The sequence below is a fragment of the Drosophila virilis genome, chromosome 3, assembly GCF_030788295.1.
Source record: "Drosophila virilis strain 15010-1051.87 chromosome 3, Dvir_AGI_RSII-ME, whole genome shotgun sequence".
NCBI lineage: Eukaryota > Metazoa > Arthropoda > Insecta > Diptera > Drosophilidae > Drosophila > Drosophila virilis.
Window position 1 is genome coordinate 13,807,614 of NC_091545.1, and position 24,833 is coordinate 13,832,446.

At 39.1% G+C, this 24,833-nt stretch overlaps 1 protein-coding gene across 1 annotated transcript; it reads left to right on the top strand.

Moving 5' to 3' along the window:
- On the top strand, positions 1 to 24,471 carry MsR1 (Myosuppressin receptor 1). Its single transcript, XM_002047379.4, has 4 exons — positions 1 to 408; positions 17,506 to 17,786; positions 21,425 to 22,521; positions 22,592 to 24,471. The coding sequence occupies exons 2-4, from the start codon at positions 17,719 to 17,721 to the stop codon at positions 22,882 to 22,884; spliced, it is 1,458 nt and encodes a 485-aa protein (XP_002047415.1). The 5' UTR covers positions 1 to 408; positions 17,506 to 17,718; the 3' UTR covers positions 22,885 to 24,471.
- The last annotated feature ends 362 nt before the right edge of the window (positions 24,472 to 24,833 follow it).

Here is a 24,833-nt window from a genome sequence, read left to right on the forward strand (position 1 = left end):
TGCTGCTGCGAATCGCGCACAGTTTCAGTTTCCGCTCGCAACGTTTAGCTGGCATCGCGCATTCTTCGCATCGTTCGCCCTCGTCGTCGTCGTCATTATCGTCGTCAATTGTCCGAGTCCAGTTCCGGCTCCTCGTTGCGAATAAAATCATGCGAATTTTCGGCAACGTTTTGTCAGTTGTGTTTTGTATTTCGTGCGCCGCGAATCGGTTTTAATAGCCGCACGATCGGCTTGGCTTCAATAAACCAGAAAACTTTTAACGGAACGCTATTTTAAATGCTTGAATTAAATCTTTGGAAACTTTCTCAAAAACTGTGTTGTTAATTTTTAAAATAGTGCACAGAGCTTAGGCTGATTTTAACAATCACATTTAAATACTGTTATTAATAAAAACAAACACTGATTGCTGTAAGTGTCAATTATTACAAAATATATTTGGGGCCTAAAATTATAAAAAATTAAAATAAAAATAATTAAAGAACAGCTATTTTTGTCCCAACTAAAGCTGAAAAACTAGTTGGTTAACAAATTATCTAATAGTCGTAATTTTTTGTAGTTTTAAGTATTATGTATAATATTTCGCAAAATTCCTTTTGAAATTCCACACTCTACGTGTAATTCCAATCAATTGAGCTTTACGCAGAATTTGAAAATGTACGCTGAAAAATTGTGAGATCTCCATATACATACGCTATCATTATTATCCGGCAACTTTTTCAGCTTCAAGTGAATAATTCGCCTGAATGATTTTTCGTGATTCCCCATTGAATTTAATGAAGTGTTATAAATGCCAACATCAACAATTTTATTTACAATTGCCATTGATATTCATTAGAGACTGCTAAGGGTTGAGTTTGAAAAATAATCCACTAAAAAATAACCCCCCAATGTTATTTAAATAATATAGAAGCTCAGTTATTTTTTGCAATCCTTTGCGCTCATCCCAACTGATTGCTATTAGGAAAGCTGCTAAGAAAAAAAAAAGGAAATTCTCAAGTCAAAAGGACAGTTTCTTGTACAAAAAACAAACGCAAACAATCTCAAAATGGCACTAGGCAAATAAAAGGGCACGTTTCTGGCACGTGACGACACAAAATAGAAAAGAAAATGCTTCTTGAGAAACAAACAAAATAAAAGTACAAAAATGAATTGTAAAGATAAGTGCAGCATGGTCGACAGTGCACTTATTCCGCTTTGAGCATACATGTGGCCCTGTATGGTTATGAAACGAGCCCCTGGAATTTGCTTGAACAGAAAATAAAAAACACTCGAGGTTACTGAAAGCAGGTGAAAAACAACTTGCATTGTCGCTAAAGTAGGAGCACACACAATTGTTGAGAGCTGCAAGCTGCATGAAATAAAACTATTCGAGTGATTTGCACCGCTCCCCGCCCACCTGATGAGCAAGAGGCGTACATGACATATTGGCACATCTATTGGATTGCTCATTTTGCTGGCTTTGTTTGTGCACCTGTCCATGTCAGGTGTATGGTGCATGCAGCCGTGGCTATGGCTGTGGCTGTGGCTGTTGTGTTAATTAGAATTCGTACTGTTATTTAGTGGGGCTGCCTGCACACTGGACACCATCAATCAATAGCTAACAACGCCTATGGCCATCAAAAACTTAATTAAAATCGAAGTCCCATTGGCAGTATTCGGATGCGAATGCTGTTTAATCACTAGAAATATATCAGTCTCTCAACTGACTCTCATTATTTCTCGCTTAGTTATTTTTTGAATAAAACTTTTACGGCTGTAACTTTAACGCTTGGTCATGCTATCCAAATAATAACCATCCCTTCCTAGTTAGCCTTGTTTTCTCTGTACAGCAGCCGCCGTGGCAGCTGCAAGTTTTAATCAAAAATCAGTTGAAACTTTCATCGTTGGGTAAACAGCATTTCCAAGCCGCTGCCAACCTTTGGGGAAAATCCTTGTCAAACTTTCTTAGTCAAAAAAAAAAAAAAATAAAATAAAATATGAAACAAAATGTTTGTTGCCGAAAACTAATTTCGACCATAAATTATAAATTATCCTCTGAAAATAAAGAGTGCTAAGCTATTGTTGCTGCTCATCGCTAGCTGGAATTTAAGTAAACAACCAATTTGCATAACGCTGCGTATACGCAATAAAGTATTGAAATAAAAATCAAGGCATAGACAACAGCCATATTAACATTGTGTGCCCTTATTTATGCCGTTTCTTGTTTCCTGCTGATTGAATTTCACTTTTCGGCTGCTTTCGTGGCCTTTGTTATTCTGCTTTTGTTTTTTTGCCACACAAAAATATTGCGTTTTTCCTCTGATACTATTGGGGTTTTTTTTGTTTGTTTGTTTTTTGTTTTTTGATTGTGTGCACGCGTAATTTGTGTTGATATACGACAAATGAGGGGGATGTGTGTATGGAACGGGCGCACCTATCATGTGGCTGCTGATTGTTACATATTATATTTGTGCGTTGACCTGGCAGCCTTGGCCTTGTTGCCACAGCAATTGCCGCGGGTCGTGCGCCTAGTTCTTGGCAAGCGCCATTTTTTATGGCGCACTTAGGTTCAGATTTGTGTGCAAATGATACGTCAAGCAGCCGCACGTACTGCCAATTATAATAAAATTACATTTATTTTTTGGCATTGCAGCGCTTTATTTATGAATTGCCTGCTTACTTAGCTGGTGGGTGTGAGCGCCCGTATGTGTGTGTGTGTGGGTAAGAAAATAACGTAAGAAAATCCAAAAATAAATCAAAAATGCCACAATGGAAAATTAAAGTCGTTTGTTTGCATCACGGCAATTTTTACGCAATTTTAGGCAAATAAATTTTATTAATCAAGAATATTGCTTATAGGAAGTACAATTGCTTACGCCCAAAATTCATATACAAATATCTACTTAATTTGTCTCATTTAGCTGTTAAATGAATACATTTTTAAACTTTTATTATTCTCTCATAGAAGTTAAAGATAAGGTAGGACATTTAAGGCTTGTGCCAAAAATTTGCATAGTATAACGATTTAACAATATTTGTAATGTACATCCATTTGAAAACTTGTCCCCAAAATGTGCATATGTTAATGTTCTCAAGTAGTCCTTGTGCTATTTATGCACTTTACATTGCGTTCAACTTTTTCAAAAACTCACGCCCAACTTTTGATTGCTGATAAGCGTTCCTTTTCCCCTCAAAAATATAAGTATTTTGACAACAAAATATGCACAGCCACACAAAGTTATATGACAAAAAAAAATGCCAAGAAGTTGAACTGCAGCCGAAACATTTTGCCAATTGTTTTTCAGCGTTTGGAGAAGCGCCTGGGGCAGACACAACATACAGAAATTAAGCCCGGCAAAAGTTGCATCCCCATGAAGCAGACTTTTTGACCAACAATTTATGTTAAAACAACAAAATAAAGTGACTGAAAATGTCACAAAAATGTTTGTGCTTATAATAACAAAATACACAAGGCGGACTTGCTGTTGACCAGGAATTTGTTTGACCAGGAGATGCCTCAAGACAGATAAAAGACCATTATTAGCTGAACATTAGCTTATATAATCTTCTATAAAGACAAATTCCTAGATTTTGAAAGCTGTAACAAAACGATTTACAGCATTACTTAAACATGCCTTAATTTGCAGGGTATGGAAAAGTAGTTATTATGACAAAATTAATTGCACAGCAAAAGCAGCTGCTGCGAACTTTGTTAGCACTTCAGAGGCTGTCACAAGAGAGAAAGAGTCACAGTGTGAGGTGTGCGGGGTGAAAAATATAAATTCGAGCTTTCAAATATATATTTTGACAGCAATAGAAATAATTATTTAACAGCACACTGCAGCATTCAAGTGTTCTGTGGAATCCCTTAGACGAGTTTTACGTGACCCAAGTATCCGTGCACTCTTACTCTCACTGCCCCTCCCCCACTAATTGTTAAATGCTGTCGAAAAGGAATGTTGCCAGCTCTCTGTGAGTGCCACAGCAGATGTGCAACATTCGCCAACAGGGAATGACTATTAAAGTGGAGGCATGTCTAGCATGAATTCAACAACAGCCTGCGGCATTCTGACTAAGAGAAATGGCAAAAGCGCGACAGCATTACGGCAAAAATTGTTCTTCGGTGCAGGCGCCACGAAATCGTAGCGAACACAGAAATTGTATCAAAGGGCAGCTTGGGATCCCTCCGGATTAAGTGAAAGTTTGTGACGGAGCGAAATGTGTGTGCGAACTAAAGAACCTAAGGCAGCACACAAAGTTCAAGCTAAGCTAACAATACTTTCAGTAGTTAAATGAGAAAATCTAAAAAAGTATTTTCAAGAAAGCATCTATTAAATTCGAGTACAACTAGCCATGTGACAATTGTTGGGTATTGCCTAGTCGTGCATAGCCTTGCATTCGCCAATATTCCGGCTCATGTTTTTTGATGACCAATTGCAAGTGGCGCTGTAAACGACTTTGTGACAGGTGGCGCTGGCCAAGGGCCAGCTATGAAAGGGCTGTAATTCGGTAATGAAATGAGACACAGCTGAAACAAACTTTTATGTATACACTATACATGGCACTACCATTTGGCTAACAGGTTTTAGATAACGAGCGTTTCATAACTAGAGTCGACCCCAAACCTGTAACACGTGCCACAATTGCGGCACGAACAGCTGCCTCTGTGAAACATGTCGGGCGAACACCATTTAAAAACTGCAAAAGGACATGTGAATGGGTTTTTTATTCTATTTATTCTATTTTTATTTTATTCTTTTGTAGACAAACAAGTGCGCACTCAGGCACGTAATTGTTAGCATGCTGTAAATGAATTATGCTCGTTTTCATTTATTTATTGAAAAGAAAATAGACCTGAAATGCCAATGTTCAAATGCACCTCAGCATGGGTGCAACATGTGCGTGTGCCAATCGCTGCAAGCGGGCCAATAGATTGGGTTGGAGGGTGGCGCTCATTTAAAGTGCATTCAAGTGGCTTTACCGATTTCGCTTCTGGGCGGCGCCAAACGCATCCCCAATTGTCAGACACTTTGGCACAATTGGGTCATAAACTAGTTCAAGGATCTGGCGGTGTAGTCGAGTTTTTGTATAATTCGAACTAAATAGGCTTGATGATAACCTTTTCGATTGGCTGCTTGTAACGAAGTTTGTGTGTGTGTTAGATGTGCATTAAGTACTTTGGCTTACTTTTTGAGCGTGGCATAATTATGAGGTCATCGATACACCCTATATATATACAAATAGCATGATATATAGATATACAGTAAATGCTGGTCAGCGTTTTGTATCACGTTCTCGATACGAACTTCAATTAAATAATTAATTTTCATGATTGATTGCTCCGTGGACTATAAAAGTGTTTTTACTAATCAGTAAGTTTGTTTACAAAACTAGCTTTTTATTGCCCGCCACGTCTTACCATATCTATGCCTTGTTTGCCTGCCCAGCCAAGTCTCTAAGTAATTACGCTGGCTTACTCGAGCGCATAATAAAAGGCAAAATTATTATAGCCAAGAACTTGGCATATATATTTTGCTGTTGGCTTCTGCCTCTTGCTGTGAAAATTATGAAAGTTTGTCACGTTTATCAATTAAAGCGAAAGCTGAAACTTAATCAGCGGTATATATACATTGGCCATAGAGTACGTTTGACGACGGGCTCGAGACCCTAAACTTTAATTATTTATAATGTAAGATTCATTTAACAATAAGCCTGTTTACATAGTTTACTTAGAAACTTACATTAAATTACCTGCTTCTAGACGCAGAGATAGTGTGTAGTAGAAAGGCATTTTGTTATCACAGGTTTTAAAGGCAACGAAGTCGCACAAGTTCTCAACCTTGCCAGCTCTCACATAATTTAATTAGTCAACTTCATTGTTAATTAAAACGAACTGGCTGACCAGCATGTAAGAGGACTTGGGACACGCCCAATTGGGTGTCAGCTGCTTGTAATTTCTGTGTGCTGTATGATAAAATAATTAAAAGAAACATCCTGTCTTTTGGCTACCAGCAAAACTAGTGCTCGCAGTGTGTCCTTGCAGCAAGGCAACCATAGCTAAGTAGATTTCAAATTATTCCATTAGTGTTGATGACATTTGGCATGGTTCTAGGAAGATGATATGATATGTGAAGTGCTAATGTGCCGCTGTCTGGCTGCTGGCCAACCTAATTAAATAGAAGCTCGTACATTGGCACCCAGCCGGAACGAAATCGAGGAGGGAATACATTTATTTCAGGACTAGTTCTTGTCCAAATAAACAATTGTCCAAAATTGCCAAACAAATCGCGAAGCGAAAGCTTTTCGTAAATACTTGAATTAAAATTGAAATGCAAATTGAACGCACGAAGGACTCAAACTTGGCGCCGTGATTTATGTGTGCGAATGTAAATAAGTAACATCAATCAGAGAGGCAAAGTGACTATGACAGAGCACGAGAGGTGAGGTGTGAGCTGAGTTGATGAGCTCAGCATTAGAGTTCTCTGTCATAATAAGACTGTGTTTTCCCATTTTGTCAGAGCTTCCTGCTGTCTGCCAGCTCAGATAAGAAGCTGGCAATTGATTGAGGCCCACACAAAAGACGACGTCAAGCAGATAAAAGATCAACAAACTACAAAAAGTTGTCAGCTACATTTTAAAGCATTGGCAAATATAAATAAAGCCCTGCCACTGACAGCCCAACTCCGAGGGGTGTATAATAAATTAGCTATGGCCAACACGTAGGCGCATCAGTTATTTTTGCTTCTGCGTCGACTGTTTTTACTATGAGACACCCAAATACTATCAAGCGGTCAGCAGGATGGACAACCAGAATTGTCAATCCAAGCAAATACATATACAAAGCACATACTGAAAGGTCCGCACACTTGAACCTGCTGGCATTTGGCAGCCAGACGAATGCGTGGGCCAAGCACATTTTACTTTTTACTTTTTACAGCTAACTTGGCAGTTTTCCCGCAGGCAAACTGTGCGGCATTTTATTATTTTTTTCGTACAGCTGCCATTTAAAACGCGCCCATCGCCTTAAAGGGGAAGCATTTAGGTGGTTGATCTGCCCAACCATTATTCATATTTGACAGGCTTTGGGCCCACGCGGCGTATGCGTTTTATTTGCTTTAATACGAAATTCTGTGCATATTTTACGTGGTCCCAGCTTTTTGTTACCCGCCAACGCTGAAACGAGCAGCTAATATGCGCGAAAATTGTTTTCAAGTAGAGTTCAAAGTGCTGAGGCCAAGTGTACACGCCCAAGGCGTAGAGTTAAAAGGCGTTGGCCAATTTTGAAAATAAATATTTGCTTAATTGTTGCTTTTAATTTCGGTCTGCTATTTGCATTTTTTTAATATAAGAAACCCGAACACTCCGGAAATGGAGAAAATAGAGTTTTCATCGAGGAATTTAGCCAACTATAAGATGAGAGAATTATGCAAAATTGAGTCAAGATATTAGATGAAAGGATAGCTGGATACGGCAATATTAACTGCTTATCTAGAATTCAAAGGTGGCATTCGCATCTTGTTACAATTTCAAGGCTTTATATGCCATAATGAAGTACGTGGAGCAAGTACTCTCTCAAGTGGTCGTCAAATGAATTTCCAGTGATTGAACAGCCTTGAACTGGCAAATGAACTCGTTTACAATTGCACAATCAATCAGGCTGACCCAGGGGCTTAACTGGCTGCAACTCAATTTGCCACAACTTCAAGTAAATACCAGACATACCAACACCAGCTAGCCACAGGAATAATAAAACAAAGCCCGCAACTCTCTTGGTCTTTAAAGAGAGCAAATGTTGGCTCCAACCACAGTGGCTGAAAACAATTTCGTTTTGCTCAGCAAAAATTTGCATAAATTGACATAAAGGAACGTTCAACGATACAGTAAATAACCGACATGTGTTGCCGCAAATTGACAGTGGGCTTTGAATGTGCAAAACAATTTAAATTTACTTAAGTTGAAATATTTTGTTGCCCATTCAAAGCCGTTGCTGATATCCACAAAGTTGACATAAATTTAAATGGATTAAATAGCAGATAGCAAATGAACTAACTCTTTCTGTGTGTGCGTGCGTATCTGTGTCTCAGGTGTGTTACTTTTATTGTTGTTGCTATTTGGCACATGTGCTGTTGATGTTTTAAAAGTATAGCGAACCCTTTGAAATGTATATTTAATAAGACAGTTTAATGTAAATGCTGCATTATTTATTGTAGGAATAAAATATTAGCAGCAACTGGTTAGCTAGTAGATATTCTGCAAGGCATGTTTAAATATTCTGTATATTCATAAATAAGCTAGCTAATCTGAGCAAAAATCAACATAAATTATTAAGTTATTGCTCTTAAGTGAGTTCTGTGTTGGAGTTATACGGCTTGTAAGTTGGAAGCCATGCTTACACACTGGTCACTTGTCCTGTCTTAGCTGTATGTTTCGTCGGATGCGCAGGACATGCGACTTGGTTGTAACTACATAATTTTGTTAGCTGATGTGCGCCCACAAAACGTATTCCCATTCCATTTGGGTATCTATTTCTGAACGCAAATGAAATTAACACGACATTGAGACCAGGCAAGACAACAACACGGACAACATTTTATATGCCGCAGAGACCAAGAAAACGAAAATGAGCAGAGGCAGCACTCACAGCAGGATATCATTGCCAAGCAGGCGAGCTGTTGTTGGCTGCTGTCCTCACTGGCTGCTACTTAGGCGATGCTGCTCATGTCCTGCCTAAGATATGCACATATACATATAGATGCGTGTTTCCACATTTGTATGTTTATATGTATATGTGTTCTTTTTGCATTCGCCTGGTCTTATGCCTTTATTCTTTCGGGCCGTCGCCAGTTGCGCCGACTCATTCATATCCATTGTGGCAAAATGCAATCAAATTACTTTGATGTTTCCATTAATGTCGTTTACTTTAACGCTGAGAGCCAGCAACAGCAACGACAGTAAGCGGTAGCTGCTGATTATGATAACGAGATGTTTCTAGCTGCCTTGATATCACCCGTGCCTGCCTGCCAGGCACGCAGTCTGTGTGGGTGTGTGTTTGTCCTTGTAAGCTGAAAATCACAGCACAATGTCCTGCAAGGCATTTTTATTGGACTGGCGACTTGTCGTCTCCAAGGAATCAAAGAATGCAAAGCTCACTAGTGCGTAATACCCCGAGGCGCTCCACAAGTAATTCATTCCAATTATTATCCATTGAATGGGCATGCCCACCACACTCAGTGACACCCACGACTCGGCCTGTGCCGCAGCTTTGGTTGATATCTATTTAATATTCAACGCAGAGTGCAAGCAATTTCCTTTTACTTTTCAATTGCATTTAATTCCATACTCTCACATTACATTGCGAAACAAGCTATGCATTGCAGAACCCCAGATCAATATTAGGATACGCCAGATGAGATTATCTTTCATTGATTTGAACTTTCTTTTGCTCTCATTGTAAGATCCTCTTTACCCTGCCGGCAAGCGTATTCAAACTTCACCAGCTTGGGAATAGCTGTTCGCTATTGTCTTCATTGGATCCACACAAACACATTTGCTGGCTAAAGGTGTCGTTTCCGTTTTAAAGTTATGACACTTCCCGTCACCATTATCTGCTCTTTTGCGCTTTGGGAAACATTTTATTTAACTATTTTCATTGTTTATCCTGGGTAAGCTTCAAGGCAAATGCATTTCCTGTGCAAATACAAAGAAGAAACAAAATGTTGAAAAGGTGCACAAAATGCACAGCTTTGTCTATAATGGCACCAAGGACAAGGACAGCAGGGCAGTTCTATAGAAAATGATAGTTGCACCATAAAATGGGGCCAAGATGTGCGTACAACGGAATTTTCTATTTAAAAATAAAGTGAGCTGAGTTGAGCTAAGCTTAAAAATCTACATATCTAAAAGACCTTACCCTGACGCGCTGACTGCCTAAACGGAACGTGTTAAAATAAAATAAACTATTTAGAATTTGATTGCTTGAATGCCAATCTATAGAACTTGCCCGTACTAGTATACAAATGTTTATTTATAACATTTTTCAATAACTTTAAATTATGAAAAATTGATGAAAAATATCTTAAAGCATTTGGTTTACCAGCCCATCAACTACAAACTCATTCGTGCAGATCTTTTTGAAAGTTCATTGTGCACGTGTTTTTCACTTTTCATATCGCCTGCATTGTAAATGGTAGTTGCAGTTATAGGCGAAATAATAAATAAGATCGCAAAGCAACGAAAAAGCTAGACCCAATTGAATTTAAGTTTATTTCGCCGAGTCGCAAGTCTCTTTGCCACTTCTCTAAGCTTATTAAGAGCTTCATAAAAGTTTTGTTCGGCGAGTCTGACGGAGAATTTTATGCGCATTTTTTTTCAAACCTTTTGAAGCATTTTTCAATGTTGAGTTTTTTTTGCCATTTGCAGTTGATAGAAATTTTACAACTTTGATTTGACTGTCATTTTCCGACTTTTTATACTTGTATTTGTACACTCTGTTCGCAATATATAATATATTATATTAATATATTATTATATAGTATATTGGTTTTGCATTCAACTGCCATAGTTTCCAATTGCAGTCTATGAATTTGAGAAACAGTGCATTTCGCATTCGGTAGGAGCCGACTGTAACGCTCCTATTTTTTAAATTTTAGCCATTGCATTTCACTTTGTATATCTGCTAACTGTTTCTCTTTATACCCTAAATCCATTAAAAATGGGTATAAGGGTATATTATATTTGTGCAAAATCCAAATGTATGTAACAGGCAGAAGGAAGCATCTCCGACCCCATAAAGTATATATATTCTTGATCAGCATCAATAGCCGAGACAAACTAACCATGTCCGTCTGTCTGTCCGTCCGTCCGTATGTATGAATGCAAGGATCTCAGAACATATAAGAGCTATAGACTTGAAATTTTAGATGTAGGTGTTCCTAGGGCCTTCGCAGATCGAGTTTGATTCCGATAGTCGATAACTTACTCCGTTTCTAAGCAATCGATAAAAATCGATATCGATATCTTGTTTTTTTGGCAATTTTGGTAAATAATAAGAGCTAGAGTCCCCAAACTTAACATATTTAGAAGCTATATGCTATATATAGAATATATATATGCATTTGATGTTGGAAGTAGAGGGTTCAGGGTATCCCCTAGTCGGGAGCTCCCGACTAGAACCTCTTACTTGTTTTTATATGCCAGTATGCCGAATTGTAATTACCATTGCGAGTCTCTAGTCCTGGCCTGCTGGCTATTTACATAACTTTGTATTTTTACACTTTTGACCTTGTTTTCAATGGTGCCCTCAAGACGTTCACGCCGCTTCAATGCGTCTGTTTGATGGTCGACTACTTGTCCACTTGGTCCCGCCCCGAAGGCGAGCATTGAATGTAAACTATGTTGGAAGCGGAAGTCTACGGAGCGGGGACTAAGGCGAGCCATGCCAATTGTTATGAGCAGTCGACTTTTCTCTAGCAGCAACTGACAGCTGCTTATTATGTGTGAGGGCAGAGCGTTGAGGGCGGTATCTGAAAATCAAGTTCAGGTGCAATGTCAGGTAAACAAATTGATTTTCTGATAGTTTACTGGGTTCACATGGCGTATGCTTAATAAGCATATAGTACTTTTTTGTATGTAAAACAATTAGGAAAACAATCAGTAGATATAATGGGAAATATAATTAACTAGAACACGTTAAGCAAACAAATATAATTTAGCAGGCGGCATTAATGTGTTTGCAGCCGATTGGGTGAAATCTAGCCAGAAAATCTAACCAGGTGGATTTTCCGAAAAGTGTGTAACATATCTCCAATTAGTTTTCACAAAGAAACTTGTAAATGAGTTTGAGCCCGGCAGGAATTAAATAAAGAAGTTTGATTCAATCTTTTGTAATAAAATTACCACAGTTACAGCTGGAATCTTCCTTTTAAGGTTGGGGCTGTGGACTCTGTCCGTCAGTCAATCAGTTAAACACACTCACTCAGTTTTTGCACTTACAGCACATAATCGTTTACATAGGAAAGTATAGCTAGCTAGCTCTTTAAAGTTGATTTGTGCACGTTGCATAAGTCGTTTCATTCAGTCAAGCTGTCAGTCAATCGGTTAACAACACACAGTCCTTCCACTTGCAGCAATTTCAGAGGAAAGTGTACTTTCCTAGCTCTCTATGTTTTGATGGTGCATTGAGCACATTCAATCAGTCACTCAATCATGAATCTTCCTGGCTCTGAAGGCTTGGGCTGTGCATCAATCAACCAGTCAGTCAATTCATCAATCAGTCAGTCATTCGGTCAGTCACAAGGATAATAACTAAGCCTCTTCTTATCCGGATCACCTTCTGCGTTTTAAAGTGTCTCTTTAATTTTGGCAGCAATCTTTTGACTGCTTTCACACAGCTCGCTCAGTCAATTAGGCGAAGCTTTGTTCTGGGCAAGCTCTGCACTTAAGGACGTGCTCCTTACACATGATGTAGTCGACTTTCACTTTGTTAAGCCATTTACACGCTTCGTTCGGCACATGTGCAACTTTTGCTTGCAGTTGCCGTTGCAAATTGCTGCCATTCAATTGGCCAACTGGCAACTAGTTAACAGGTATTTCAGGCGAGCCGGGCACGTTTCAATTAAGCCAAATGGCAGCCAACAGGATATGGCTCCAAAAGATGTTGGCTTTTATCTGTATTGTGCGGCAATTCTTACAGCTGCTGCCCCAGCTCGGTTTGGTCCTTGGGGACGTACAATAATAGGCGCTGCAAATAGTATGAACTCATGTGTAATTGCATTGATAACCCAAATTGTTGTTGTTTTTGTTCTGACTGTTGTTGTGGCTACGGTTGCAGTTGAGTTGCCAGCTTTGGCGAGACCGCAATTAGCTTCATTATTATGGCAGGCAGTGGGCAGCTGATGGCTTGCACAAACAGGATATACGTGCTGGAGCGTTGATTACGCAAAATTTGCATAGCAGTTCATGAAATCCAAACTTAATGAAGCACCCTCTATTAATCCGAATACATATTTGCTGTGCATAACAATATCTAAGTCATTGCTCAGCCATTTCAGCTGTTTGCACAATTTTAGAACTCATGCTTTTGATAACTGGAAATCCACTTATGCAATATCAAATTCATCACTTATCAATGCCAGACAGTACATCAGATTGCAAAGGCATTTAAATTCATGGAATGTTTTTTATGATAATGGGGTGAAGAAAAGAATGAGTTCTCACTTCTTTGACATCCAACTTTCGAATGCAAGCCATCTATCTGTCTGTCTGTCTGCCTGTCTCGCGGTCTGATTGTCTTTTGTTTCCTTTAGCAGTTTTCTTATACGATATGCAAATGTCAAATGAGCTCGCTTTTGTCCGCCCGCATTCAGACTCAGACAACATGACGTATGCGTGACAAGCGCAAGCATCACTGAAAATGAATACAACACATTGGGAAGCCACACACACACACACACATAAATAAATATATATATATACTTATAAACATATATGTACACATGCACTGCACACACATATGCATAAAGCACCCTGATTTCAACTTTCTTTAAACATATATCAGCTGCATTTTTCATAATAAGTCGAGATTTTTTTACTTTTATTTTTTTTTTTAATAAGACGCAACCACAACAATAACAACCACAGCAAAAACAACAACAATGACAACAATTGTAAGCTGACATTTGAATTATTGGCAACGACAGTCGAGAGGTCAAGGACGAGGGCGAGGCACCTGTGCGGTTTGATTAAAATTATTTGCAGGCAAATAATTGTGCAAAGGTATTATTTTAATCACTTGACAGGTCATCATGACTGGCAGAATATTATTCCACATTAACTTTCCAGTTGGTAATTAAGCCAACAGTTCGTTATTTAATGCCCCAACAAAGAGCTTTAGAAAGGAACCAATTAAAGCTCAAAGAATACCTTGGCTAACGATCAAAACGAAGAGTTGATACACTCTCATGACATCGGCTGAATCCGACTATTAAGCATTTGCATATGAAAAGGAGCTCGGAAATTGTCCAGTCTCGTAAAATAACTTATATTATATATATTATACAATATTATATTTACCAAACGTGACAACAAGTTCATTTAACTATCCCCAAGGGCATATGCTATTCGGCAATCCGTTACACGGCTCCCTGTTTCATTTTTGTTACAATTTTGTAACTGACAGAAATAATGTTGTTTTTGTTCATTCAGGCATAGGCAGCCACACAAAAGACTGGCAAGCCGAGAGCAGAGAATGAAGAGTCAGGATTAGAGTGTGCAGAGTCGCTTATGTCCTTATGACTGTCCTTAGTTTTCAGCTAGCGGAAATTTGTTAGGATATTAGCTGACAGAATGGCAAGTCGGGCAAAATATTTACAGCATGTAACTGTATTTATGTTTGTATTCGTATTTGTAGTGCTGTGTTTGTACTTTGTGTACATGTGGAGTCATGGCCAAAGGCCAACAGACGTGCTGCAAGTGGCATAAACATCGTCCCAACTAGCCCCAACCTCGCCCCTTGCAATAAATGCCACGCTGTGGCCGTGACTCAACTGTTTTATAAAACAAAATGATAAATATGACGCGTAAAGTTAAAAACAGCTCCGCTTAAGTCTAAGCTGTAGATTCAAGCAATTAAAGCTGTATTTTATGTAAGCGGCCTTAAACATTGAGTGGGCGTGGCAACTCATATGCATTATGTATACGACTTTAAGTGTTGCACAGCGTTCAACCCACACGTCCCTAATGGCCTGGTGCTGCCTTTGAGGGAGCATGCGCCCATCTATTATCATCGCCATGAACTTTGTTGCTGTTGTTAACTTGCGAAAACCGTCGCTGCTTGGGAAGCGACAGTTGTCACTTATTGTTGTTGTTGTTGTTGTTGTTGCCAAGAAAGTCGCATGGCTGATGAGAAATTCACAATGTTGCCGCGTGAGAGCGCATCATGATATAAGTTAATTGCAAATGGTTTAATAAAGAAGGGAGAAAAGCCGGAAAGAAATAGTTTGTGTATATGAGGAAAAATGTATATGTATCGTTTTCCTTCTCATTCCCATCAATATTGTAAATTAATTTTGCAGGCAGGCCGATAGATAAGCTGCTCAGAAAGATTGAATGGATAAAGAAATAAACAATTTTTATATTAAACACAATTTTCCATAGTTTGGTTCTGGTGTATTTAAGTTAATTCCCACTCAGTTCATGACTTCATGTTTAAAGAAAGTAACAAAACTATAAAGAGCTGAGCTTTAAATTGTATAAAGGTAAAATAGTTGGAGAATTTTAAAGAGATATTTCACATTTGTTCGGGTTATATATAACTCTCTCAATGGTAGCAGCTGTTGCTGAGTATCTACGCAATCTTTTTACACACTGAAACTGAAATCAAAATTTTCTGATTTCCTTCGCCATCTTTTCACGCCAATCATCAATTCAATCGAACAAATTTCCGTCAATTTGCAGCTGCTTTTTAAAGACAGGACCCGGCTGTTGCGCTTATTCGCAAAACAGCTTCATCATTCACAATTTCACTTAGAGAAGATATTTTTTATTCGTTGGCCATTTAAAAAACAATTTAAAATAATGCCAGTGCCCTGGGAGCGCCCTGTGTAAACAACAATGCCCAAGGAAAATCCAACTTTTTGTTTACACGAAAATAAATAAAATGCAAAATAAAAAAATAAGAAGAAGCGAAAACACGTTAAACAATGCTGGCAAAGAAAATCAAATAAATAATTGTCATCGATAGCGTAAAATGCATATGAATTGATGTGTCCCGGCAATGTTCGGTCTTTAAGCCTGACTAGGTGATGCACGCTTCAGTGCATAAATCAAGTGTCGAAGCTAAGCGAAGTTAATGCAGGAACACAGACAAAAATAGCCTTCTATCAGCTCAGAGGTTTGACTTGTCGGTGCCATTTTTCATTGACACAAAAGCAATGGCAAATGGTTACAGTGACTACGATTTGTGGCAGTGTACTGGCTGACCATTTCTCTCTGGCATTGGCATTCATTCAACTTACCTAAGCGCAAATCAGTTGCCTCTCCAATAGCTGATGCCCGATGGGCATTGTACTTGTTATGGCCTGTGCGCATTGGACTGTGCACAAATGAAAATCTGTGGCACATTTGTGTTATTAATAGGCTTTTCATGCGAAAAATTAAGTTCTTGTTGTTGTGTAATTGATTGCGTCGTTGTGTGAATTCATACAATACTTTGTCTACCACTCGTCGGCCAATATGTTAAGCTCGGCGATTGGCTATTCAATATAATCAGTTGCTTTGATTCGAGTCTTTCATTGTTGCAAAAATCATAGCATACTTTTGTGCGCCGTCAAGCAAAGTAGCCGCCATTGTCCTTAATTAATCATTTCATTCGTCATCCCATTACTGAGGCACACACACATGCACAAATGCGTGTTAGTGTAATTAAAGCATACAAATACGCGTTCGCGGCTACACGTAGATCTTAGAATTTTTGTTATTAATGTGCCAGAGCTACGGGCAAGCGTGTGAGTGTGCATGGAATATAATTTCTTTTGGCCAGTAGAGGGACAATCAATTGTATTTAATTAATTAGGCTAATTAATTTACAGCTGCAAACTAATAAAACGGCAAGTTGAAACTTTTAAATTAACAAGTTTGCGTTCCGGCCAGTATAGAAATAAGAGCCTATGCAAAGGAAATTCTTTTACATATTCAGCCAATTGTGACTGCATTGTGCTTATTGAAAATCTTAGAAACATGATTCAATAAATTTTAATTGTGTTTAAAGCACACAACATTTTATTGCACACACATGAAATATGTTATGAAACAATTATAAATCATAAGGCTGCATATTTAAAGAGCATTCTTGTTGTTGCTGCTGCGGCTTTGCATGCCCTGGAACGTGTTAATTGAAGTTGCCTTAACCTCAGCGTTGGCCCGACACCCAAGCCGGCAGCCGAGTGCCGCCGTTTCCGCAAATGCAATTAAAATCTCTAGGAGCAGGCAGTGTGGCAACCGCAACGAGTGCTAAGCAAAGCACATGACAGATAACAAATAGCCGAGCACGGGAACAAAGGAGATTTGAGTAAGGCAGATAGACGACAGTCTAGACCTTGCAAGATGGATAACATTTGCCAAGGAATGCCATTTGTCTGCGTGTGCTGCAAATACAAATCTAATTTAGCGCTTAGCTACGGAGAGAATCTACGGCAAATATGCCATACAAATGCGGTACGTCTGGGTCAGCTCCAGTGGCAACCTTTTTTATGACAAGCTTTAGTTCTAATTTAGATGCGCTGCAGCTGGCCATTGTGCCAATTAAATGGGAGCTCGCCATGTTGTAGCTGCCACTTGTCGTGAGCAGCATGAAAATATTGCTGCACTTTGCAAATCGGCTTAGGGCCTGACTAAGTGGCAGGCGCCCTAGGCGCATGTTGAAATATTTAAGTAGTTGCGGCACATGTGGCGTATACGCTTCATTTTACAACTTGCATTAATTATACGCCATGTTAAACACTATCTAAATTTCTTCTATTCTATTTGCAGAACGTAGTGGAAATTTGAACAATATTTAATTATTAATGCGTCTGCGCGCAACGCATTTAATGCACAGGCAGCCGCCGCCGCTGGCCTTGGCAGTCGCGGCTGCATTGACTACAGAGCGGCAACAGTAGAGTGTCAACAACAACAACAATATCAACAACAAAAACAATAAAAACACCAACAACAAGCAGCTGAACAACAAGAACAACAAAAACAATGGCTGGCGGCAGCAATGATACCACGCCGCTCTATTGCGGCACGGGCACGGATAATTTTCATACGAGGTAAGTTTGCCAATGCCAATGTCAGTCTGCGCCTCGAGAGCTCCCCAAGGACAGATGACAGCACTCGCCAGGATATTTAAGTGTTAATGCTTTGCTGCTTAATGTCATCAAAAATCGATTAATGTATCATAATGCTATATATTTTTTTGGGCTTTTATTTCGATTTTGTACCACAAAGTGCCATAATTCGCGTCGTCAATTACTTGGTGGATTTTTAGATGCACGACAATTGTTTGTGAAGACAATTTTATGACAGCAACAACAGATATAAAAATTATATGCAATTAATGTATATAAAAGCGGCAGGAAATATTTATGTTTATCGCATGCTCACCGCTCGTAAAGTGAGAAAAATATATAGAAACAAAAAGTAGGAAAGAGCAAATAAAAACGCTCGGGCCGGACATAAATGTACCCAGAACCGGACTAGCTGGGCAGCTGCTGTGCTTCATCCGCTTCTTTCGAACACGCAACTTAAAATATTTAATGCAAAAAAAATATATGTGCTATTATTCTCAAATTTTATTCAATTTTCACAGCTTTAAGTTGCAGCAAGGCTTAGTAACCAATAAATTATGGAAAAGGTCTCCATGTTTGACCTTTAAAAATGGGGCTCGCATGGTAAACAAAAAAGTTTGATAAAAACATTTTTTTTCGCAATTTTTCCACACCTGCAAGTGGAATATCCCGAAACCCCATCTTAACTACAGTAAAAATTTAATTTTGTGTTTAAAATCAAATTTAGACAACATTTAGCTTGAACATAAAATTAAGTAAGTCCTAAAGAGAAGTGCTTATTGGCTTTAAAGAAAAAAAAGGAATCCAATCATTTTTATTGTCCCGAAAAGTAGATAAAAATAAAAAACAGTGTTGATTAATTGAGCTATAATAAAATCACATTTATTAGACATTTCGATTCAGCTTTATTATTGGGAACTTAACGCTCTATCAATTTAACATTAGATAACCATTTAAATTTAATAGTCTCTGGTGCTTAGCACACGTGCCAGGCAATAAAAAACAGAGCACATGTGCATAGTAAACAGTTGCTTGCAATGCGAATAAAAACTGTAAGCCTCCAGCCAACAAATATTTAATATGGCCTTTTTATTCGGGTTTGTTTGTTGTTGTTTAGTTTGCAGCAGCCTAGCATTCAAATTATTCCCGAATTTTTACGGCCAAGTTCAGCGACACGAGCCAAAAATGTAGGTGGGTGCAGTTTTCGACAGCAGCTTTCGTTTTGGATGTGGCCTCCAGGCGGGCTTTGTTGGGGATGCACGCAAGGGCGGAATGTTTGTGGCTTTCCGTTCGTCGTTTGCTCTTCGAGAAATTAGACTTAACGCAAAGTGTGAGGCACTTCATGTGTGTAGCTCAACCCCAGAGGGCTTTAAAGCTGCCACACGCTTCTACTCGCAACTTAAATGCTATACTAAATCCCTTGGCATGGTACCATAAACATGTATATTATACAGAGAAGCCAGATTCTGCTGCTGTTTTGCTTGCTTCAGGTAAAATGTATACTGTTTACCTTTCTCATCTCACTTTTTGTTACAAGAAAACAAACAAGAGCTTTCCAAAATCAACAAAACCAAAGCGTTAGCTGATCATTTATAAAAGGATTCGAAAAAATTTACGTGTACTCGCATTGTTTAGGTAATTGCAAATATTACAAAAAAAAAAGGTAATGTCTATATTTACTTTTCTTTTATATTTGCATACCCCGAACCCTTCGAAAGGGAAAAAGTGTATTATACGGGAGAAGCAGCTCACATATAAGCATGATAGGAGAAGGTTATGATGGGAATGCCCTATCCAATGTTTCTGGTAGCGTATTCAGATCTAGGTGCTACAATAAGAGCTGCACTTAACATGTTTTCTATTATCTCATGTTTGTTATCTGCTCATATTTACCCAAAAATAGTAATAGTAAGCAAGTTCCCAGTTAGTGCGTTTGCTTAAAACCCATTTTGGGCAGCAAAGATATAATTAAAAAATGCGCCCAAAAGGACCACAAAATTTCTGATCCCTTTTTGACACCTTTTCTCAATTAGGCAAAGTAAAATTTGCAGCAATTATAACCAACTGGCAACAAGGCTTTTGAAGTGCTCGAAATATATGCATGCATATGTATATACCCACATCTGTGCGTTGTCTTAAAACTTTTTTAAAGAAAACAATTCAATGCTAAGGTACGCGTCTATGTTGCCATTCATCAACTAAGATTACCAGCAGCAATAAATTAAACTAAGCTTGGTATTCTTTATTAGGCGAACACAGCGGCAGCCAGGACCAGAGCTTGGCCAAAGAAAACGCGTCTGAAATGCGCGACGGCCAAAGGTCTTTGATGAATGGTGCTGTAAAATTCGCCCAAAAATGAAAAAAGCTTATTTAACTGCAGATGTGATGCTGGCGGGGCGACGCAGGACACCTGCCAGGACATGTCCTGCACTTGTTCCATTGTCCCGAATGACAAGCACAACAAACGAAAATAAAAAAAAATATAACTGATTCTATTTCGCACTCGATTCGAGGCTGACATGCAATACGTCAGACTAAAACTAGTTAAAAGCTATTACAAAAAGTGCTACAGAGACAAGCTGTCTATCAAAATTAAAAGAATTATTTCGGCTTTAGCAGTAAATAATTTATTATTTCTTTTGCTTCTATATACGAGCGTTTATTTTTTTTTTTGGGCACACAAAATGTTTAACTTGTTATCAAAACAGGAGCTGCGAAATGAACATGATTATTATTCATGTTAATTGCTTGTCTTATGCGTGTGCCAAAGTTAGGGTACAGCCGAGCCATTAATATTACGCATACGTCGCGTTGCCAGGACAGTTGACGCCATAAAGGGTTGCACTTGACTGACTTTTTGAAGTTTTTATGTGCGCGTGTCTGTCTGTCTGTCTGTCTGTCTGTCCGTCGAGCTGTCTTTATTCTTTTATACGACTGTTGACACATTGGCGCTACAATTTTTCACGTTGTGCGCCGCACATGAGTGCGCCCTTGAGTGACTAACTGAGTTTGAGGCCGTCTGGCCGTGACAGCACACTCCAAGCTTCAGCTTTGGTCTCCGGCAATTTGGCACGTACCTATTTGACATACAAAGCAAATGGCCAAGTGTTAGATACACATCTAATTACTAAAGCAGGCAGACAGGCCCTAATCTAAGCATCCACATTCCAATCGTCAGCCACAGCAGCAGCAGCATCTTGATGCCACACTCTGTGGCACATAGCAAGCATTAATGTTTTACCACACGCAGGCCCGGCTAATTAAAGCGAAACCCACACGTTTCTTTGAAGCTTTATTATTTCTAGACAGGTATCCAAAGCGGCTTTAATAGAGAATTTGCTTTGTAAACGCAAATAAAATGGAACTTAGTTTTAGTAGTGGCCCATTTAAACCGCGGCTTGTATTTGAATAAACAAGGCTTAGTGTAAAAAACATGGAATGTGAGTGGGATGCGAAAACCGAGGGGGAGTCCGTTTCAACCGTATGTTAAGCCCCGGCAAATGCATAAACTAAGCCAATTTACATATAAATTGAATATTATCAAGGTTAATTAAATGATTTTGTATGCATTCCATATACTCATTCCATCTGTATCTGTTCCTCTCTCACTTTCGTTACAGCTACAAGAATATGCATGGCTATGTCTCGCTGGTGGTCTGCATACTGGGAACCATAGCCAACACACTGAACATCATTGTGCTGACACGACGCGAGATGCGTTCACCCACAAATGCGATTTTAACGGGCTTGGCTGTGGCCGATCTGGCTGTGATGTTAGAGTATATACCGTATACGGTGCACGATTACATACTGAAGGATAGCCTGCCCAGGGAACAGAAGCTGAGTTATGGTTGGGCCTGCTTCATTAAGTTCCATTCGATCTTTGCGCAGGTGCTGCACACCATCTCGATCTGGCTAACAGTTACGCTGGCTGTCTGGCGGTACATTGCGGTGGGCCATCCGCAAAAGAATCGTGTGTGGTGCGGCATGCGCACCACCATAATAACCATAACAACAGCCTATGTGGTTTGTGTGCTGGTCGTTTCACCCTCACTGTATCTGATTACCGCCATAGCAGAGTTTATGGATCAAATGGATGTGGAGGGCAATCTGATCAGCAGCATACCCATGAGTCAGTATGTGATTGACTATAGAAACGAAATGCAGGCTAAAATGTCTGTTGCCGTAAATGCCACTCCCACTAGCCCCACGGCCAATGTTACGCAGTGGTTGAACATGAGCGTCTTGGCCACATCGCCAATGCCACCAACACCTGTGCCGCCCGCCTCCTTGGTGGTGCGCAACGTGACCGTCTATCGATTGTACCACAGCGACTTGGCCCTGCACAATACTTCACTGCAGACCGCAACATTTCTGATCTACAGCGTGCTCATCAAACTAATACCTTGCATAGCGCTGACCATACTCTCGGTGCGGCTCATTATGGCACTGCTCGAGGCAAAGCGACGCCGCAAGAAGCTCACCAGCAAACCGGCGGCCAGCAACGGCACCAAGACTTTGGTCAACGGCAAGTCAGCGGAACGACCGCGCAAGAATAGCAAAACGCTGGAAAAGGAAAAGCAAACGGATCGCACCACTCGTATGCTGCTGGCGGTGCTGTTGCTGTTCCTAATCACAGAGTTTCCGCAGGGTATTTTGGGACTGCTGAACAGTGTGCTGGGCAATGAATTCCTCATGCAGTGCTATTTAAGACTGAGTAAGTGTGTGCTCTGTACATTAATCTTTGGCTGCTCGGCACATTGAATCCATGCGCTCCATTTCTTTAGGTGACCTTATGGACGTACTGGCTTTAATCAATTCTAGCATCAATTTCATACTCTATTGCTCCATGAGCAAACAATTTCGCAGCACATTTACGCTGCTCTTTCGACCCAAGTTCCTGGACAAGTGGCTGCCGGTGGCACAGGATGAACTTGCCGCTTCACGAGCGGATGGACTGCAGCGCTCTGTGGTCGCAGCGGTGCCTGACAAGTACCAGTCGACGCACAAGCAGCCACAAGTGGTGACGCTTGCCGCCACCACAACGACAAACAATGCCACCGAAGTGACGAATCTGTAGCAGCAGCAGAAGCAGCAGCTTTTCTATCCAAAACCACCAATAGAGCGCACATGCAGCCAGGTGGCTGTTGCCAGCACTATTGGAGCAAATCCTTTGAAGCGTTGCTTGTCAGCAGCTAAGCTGGCAGCGCTGCCTACGGCACCATACCAAGCCATTGTCGTGGTTGTGGACAGCAGCAGCGGTGCCCTAGATCATCACCTGTGCGCGCCCATTGTCAGTGCCAGTTCCACCAAAAGTTCCACTCATGTCGCGTAGTGTTGAGCACACAAAAGCGGATAGCTGCTTATGTAAATTTAAAATTCAATAAGTCTTGTTCCGTGTTTAAACGTGTTTGGTCCAAATCTACAGTTTACGGTTGATAAGTTATTTTGTGGTGCGCACAATAAACTATTGCATATATATTAGGGCATTTTGCATAACGTCAACAATAACCACAACATCAACAAAATATATAACAATAAAAAATTGATAATAACGCGCAGCATTCATACGCACCGTTGGATTCCCCACAGCCATATGTATGTATGACAAGCAGCAGTCCTTTACAGTTCAGAGAATTCCCAAAAAAAAAATTTGTTGTGTGCACATGCAAGAGTACACGTAACATCGCCCCACCACCTCCCACAGCCACCCCGTGAAGCTGCTGTCAACTGCAAATCAAACAGGATGACAAAGCGTACATAATGCGCTTATGTAAGTATTGGATTTTCATTTACATGCCCCAAAAAATAGCTGTTAGAGTTGTGCGCGAAAAAAAAAGGAATTTTTTTTCCATAGCAACTATTCAATGTTGTCGCAGTGTATATATTTACAGCTATTAAATATAAATAGAAAATAATATGAAAAAAAAGAAAATACATAAATATATATAGTTCTTCAAATTTATTTTTCTTACTTATATTGGTTTGAATATGCAGTGACTGTGCAAATTTTTGTTAAAATCATTTGCGTCAAATTTTAAATAGTTGTACTTTTTGTACTTACGAAATTAGCTTTTGCTATATTAATCGATGCGCTTTTAAACAATCACTGCATCCTTTTTAAGCCAATAATAAAAATAAATATATAATTGAGTTGATATCGAGCGATTTTATTTAAAGGCATCGACTGTTAACGAAATTACTTATAAGTGATAGGCGAAGGCTGCATAAAACTGTTGTATATGCATACGAAAAAAAATATATAAAATATATATTGATGGAAGTGTTTGCTACTGAGCCCCAGCAAATATTTTCAATCAATTATAATAGGTACACATAAACTTGTGTATGCAACATAAATTGAATTGTTGATAAATTAAAAAAAAATATATATTAATATAAAATCAGCCGTGCATTTGAATAAATATGCAGCTCACTTCGGATGCTTTGTAAAAAGCACTAAAATAATAAATCTAATATAAAAAATGTAACAATAAGTAGATAAGTCAACAAAAATGATAAGCACTTGGTAAAACAAAATATAATTTAATTAAAATGTTGTCATTTCGCTCGGAAAAGAAAGTATAATAATACAAAATATTGTTGTTTGTTATAATAGATATAATTCGCTTATAAAGTTAGTTGCGTAATTAAGTCCTATACACTTATATATAATTTATGTAAAGCTTGATTATTCTTATGTAATAAATGAAACAAAAAACTATATAAAAGTTAATTTAAAAATATGTAAACTCAAAATAAGCATAGGTATTTGTTTTCGCATAATTTTCAAAGAATTGAACAAGTTTCTAAATAATTTGAAATTCTGCCAAGCCAAGTCTCAGCGGGGTAGCCATAATACTCAGCAACTTGACAACATACGGAATGTTAATGAAATTTAATTTACATTTGGCTATGCAAAGCTGCTACAAAAAACTGAAAAAGTACGTGAACAACAATAAAACCAAAGAAGATGTCTGTGAAACTTAAGAGCAGTAGAAAGCGCCCGCAGCTCCGAGTCAATATAAA

Excerpts from the sequence above, each read along its gene's own strand:
- MsR1 (XM_002047379.4), top strand. The coding sequence starts at position 17,719 with ATGGCTGGCGGCAGCAATGATACCACGCCGCTCTATTGCGGCACGGGC. Across the intron at positions 17,787-21,424 it reads ACGGATAATTTTCATACGAG|CTACAAGAATATGCATGGCT; the intron begins GTAAGTTTGCCA and ends CTTTCGTTACAG. Across the intron at positions 22,522-22,591 it reads GCAGTGCTATTTAAGACTGA|GTGACCTTATGGACGTACTG; the intron begins GTAAGTGTGTGC and ends CCATTTCTTTAG.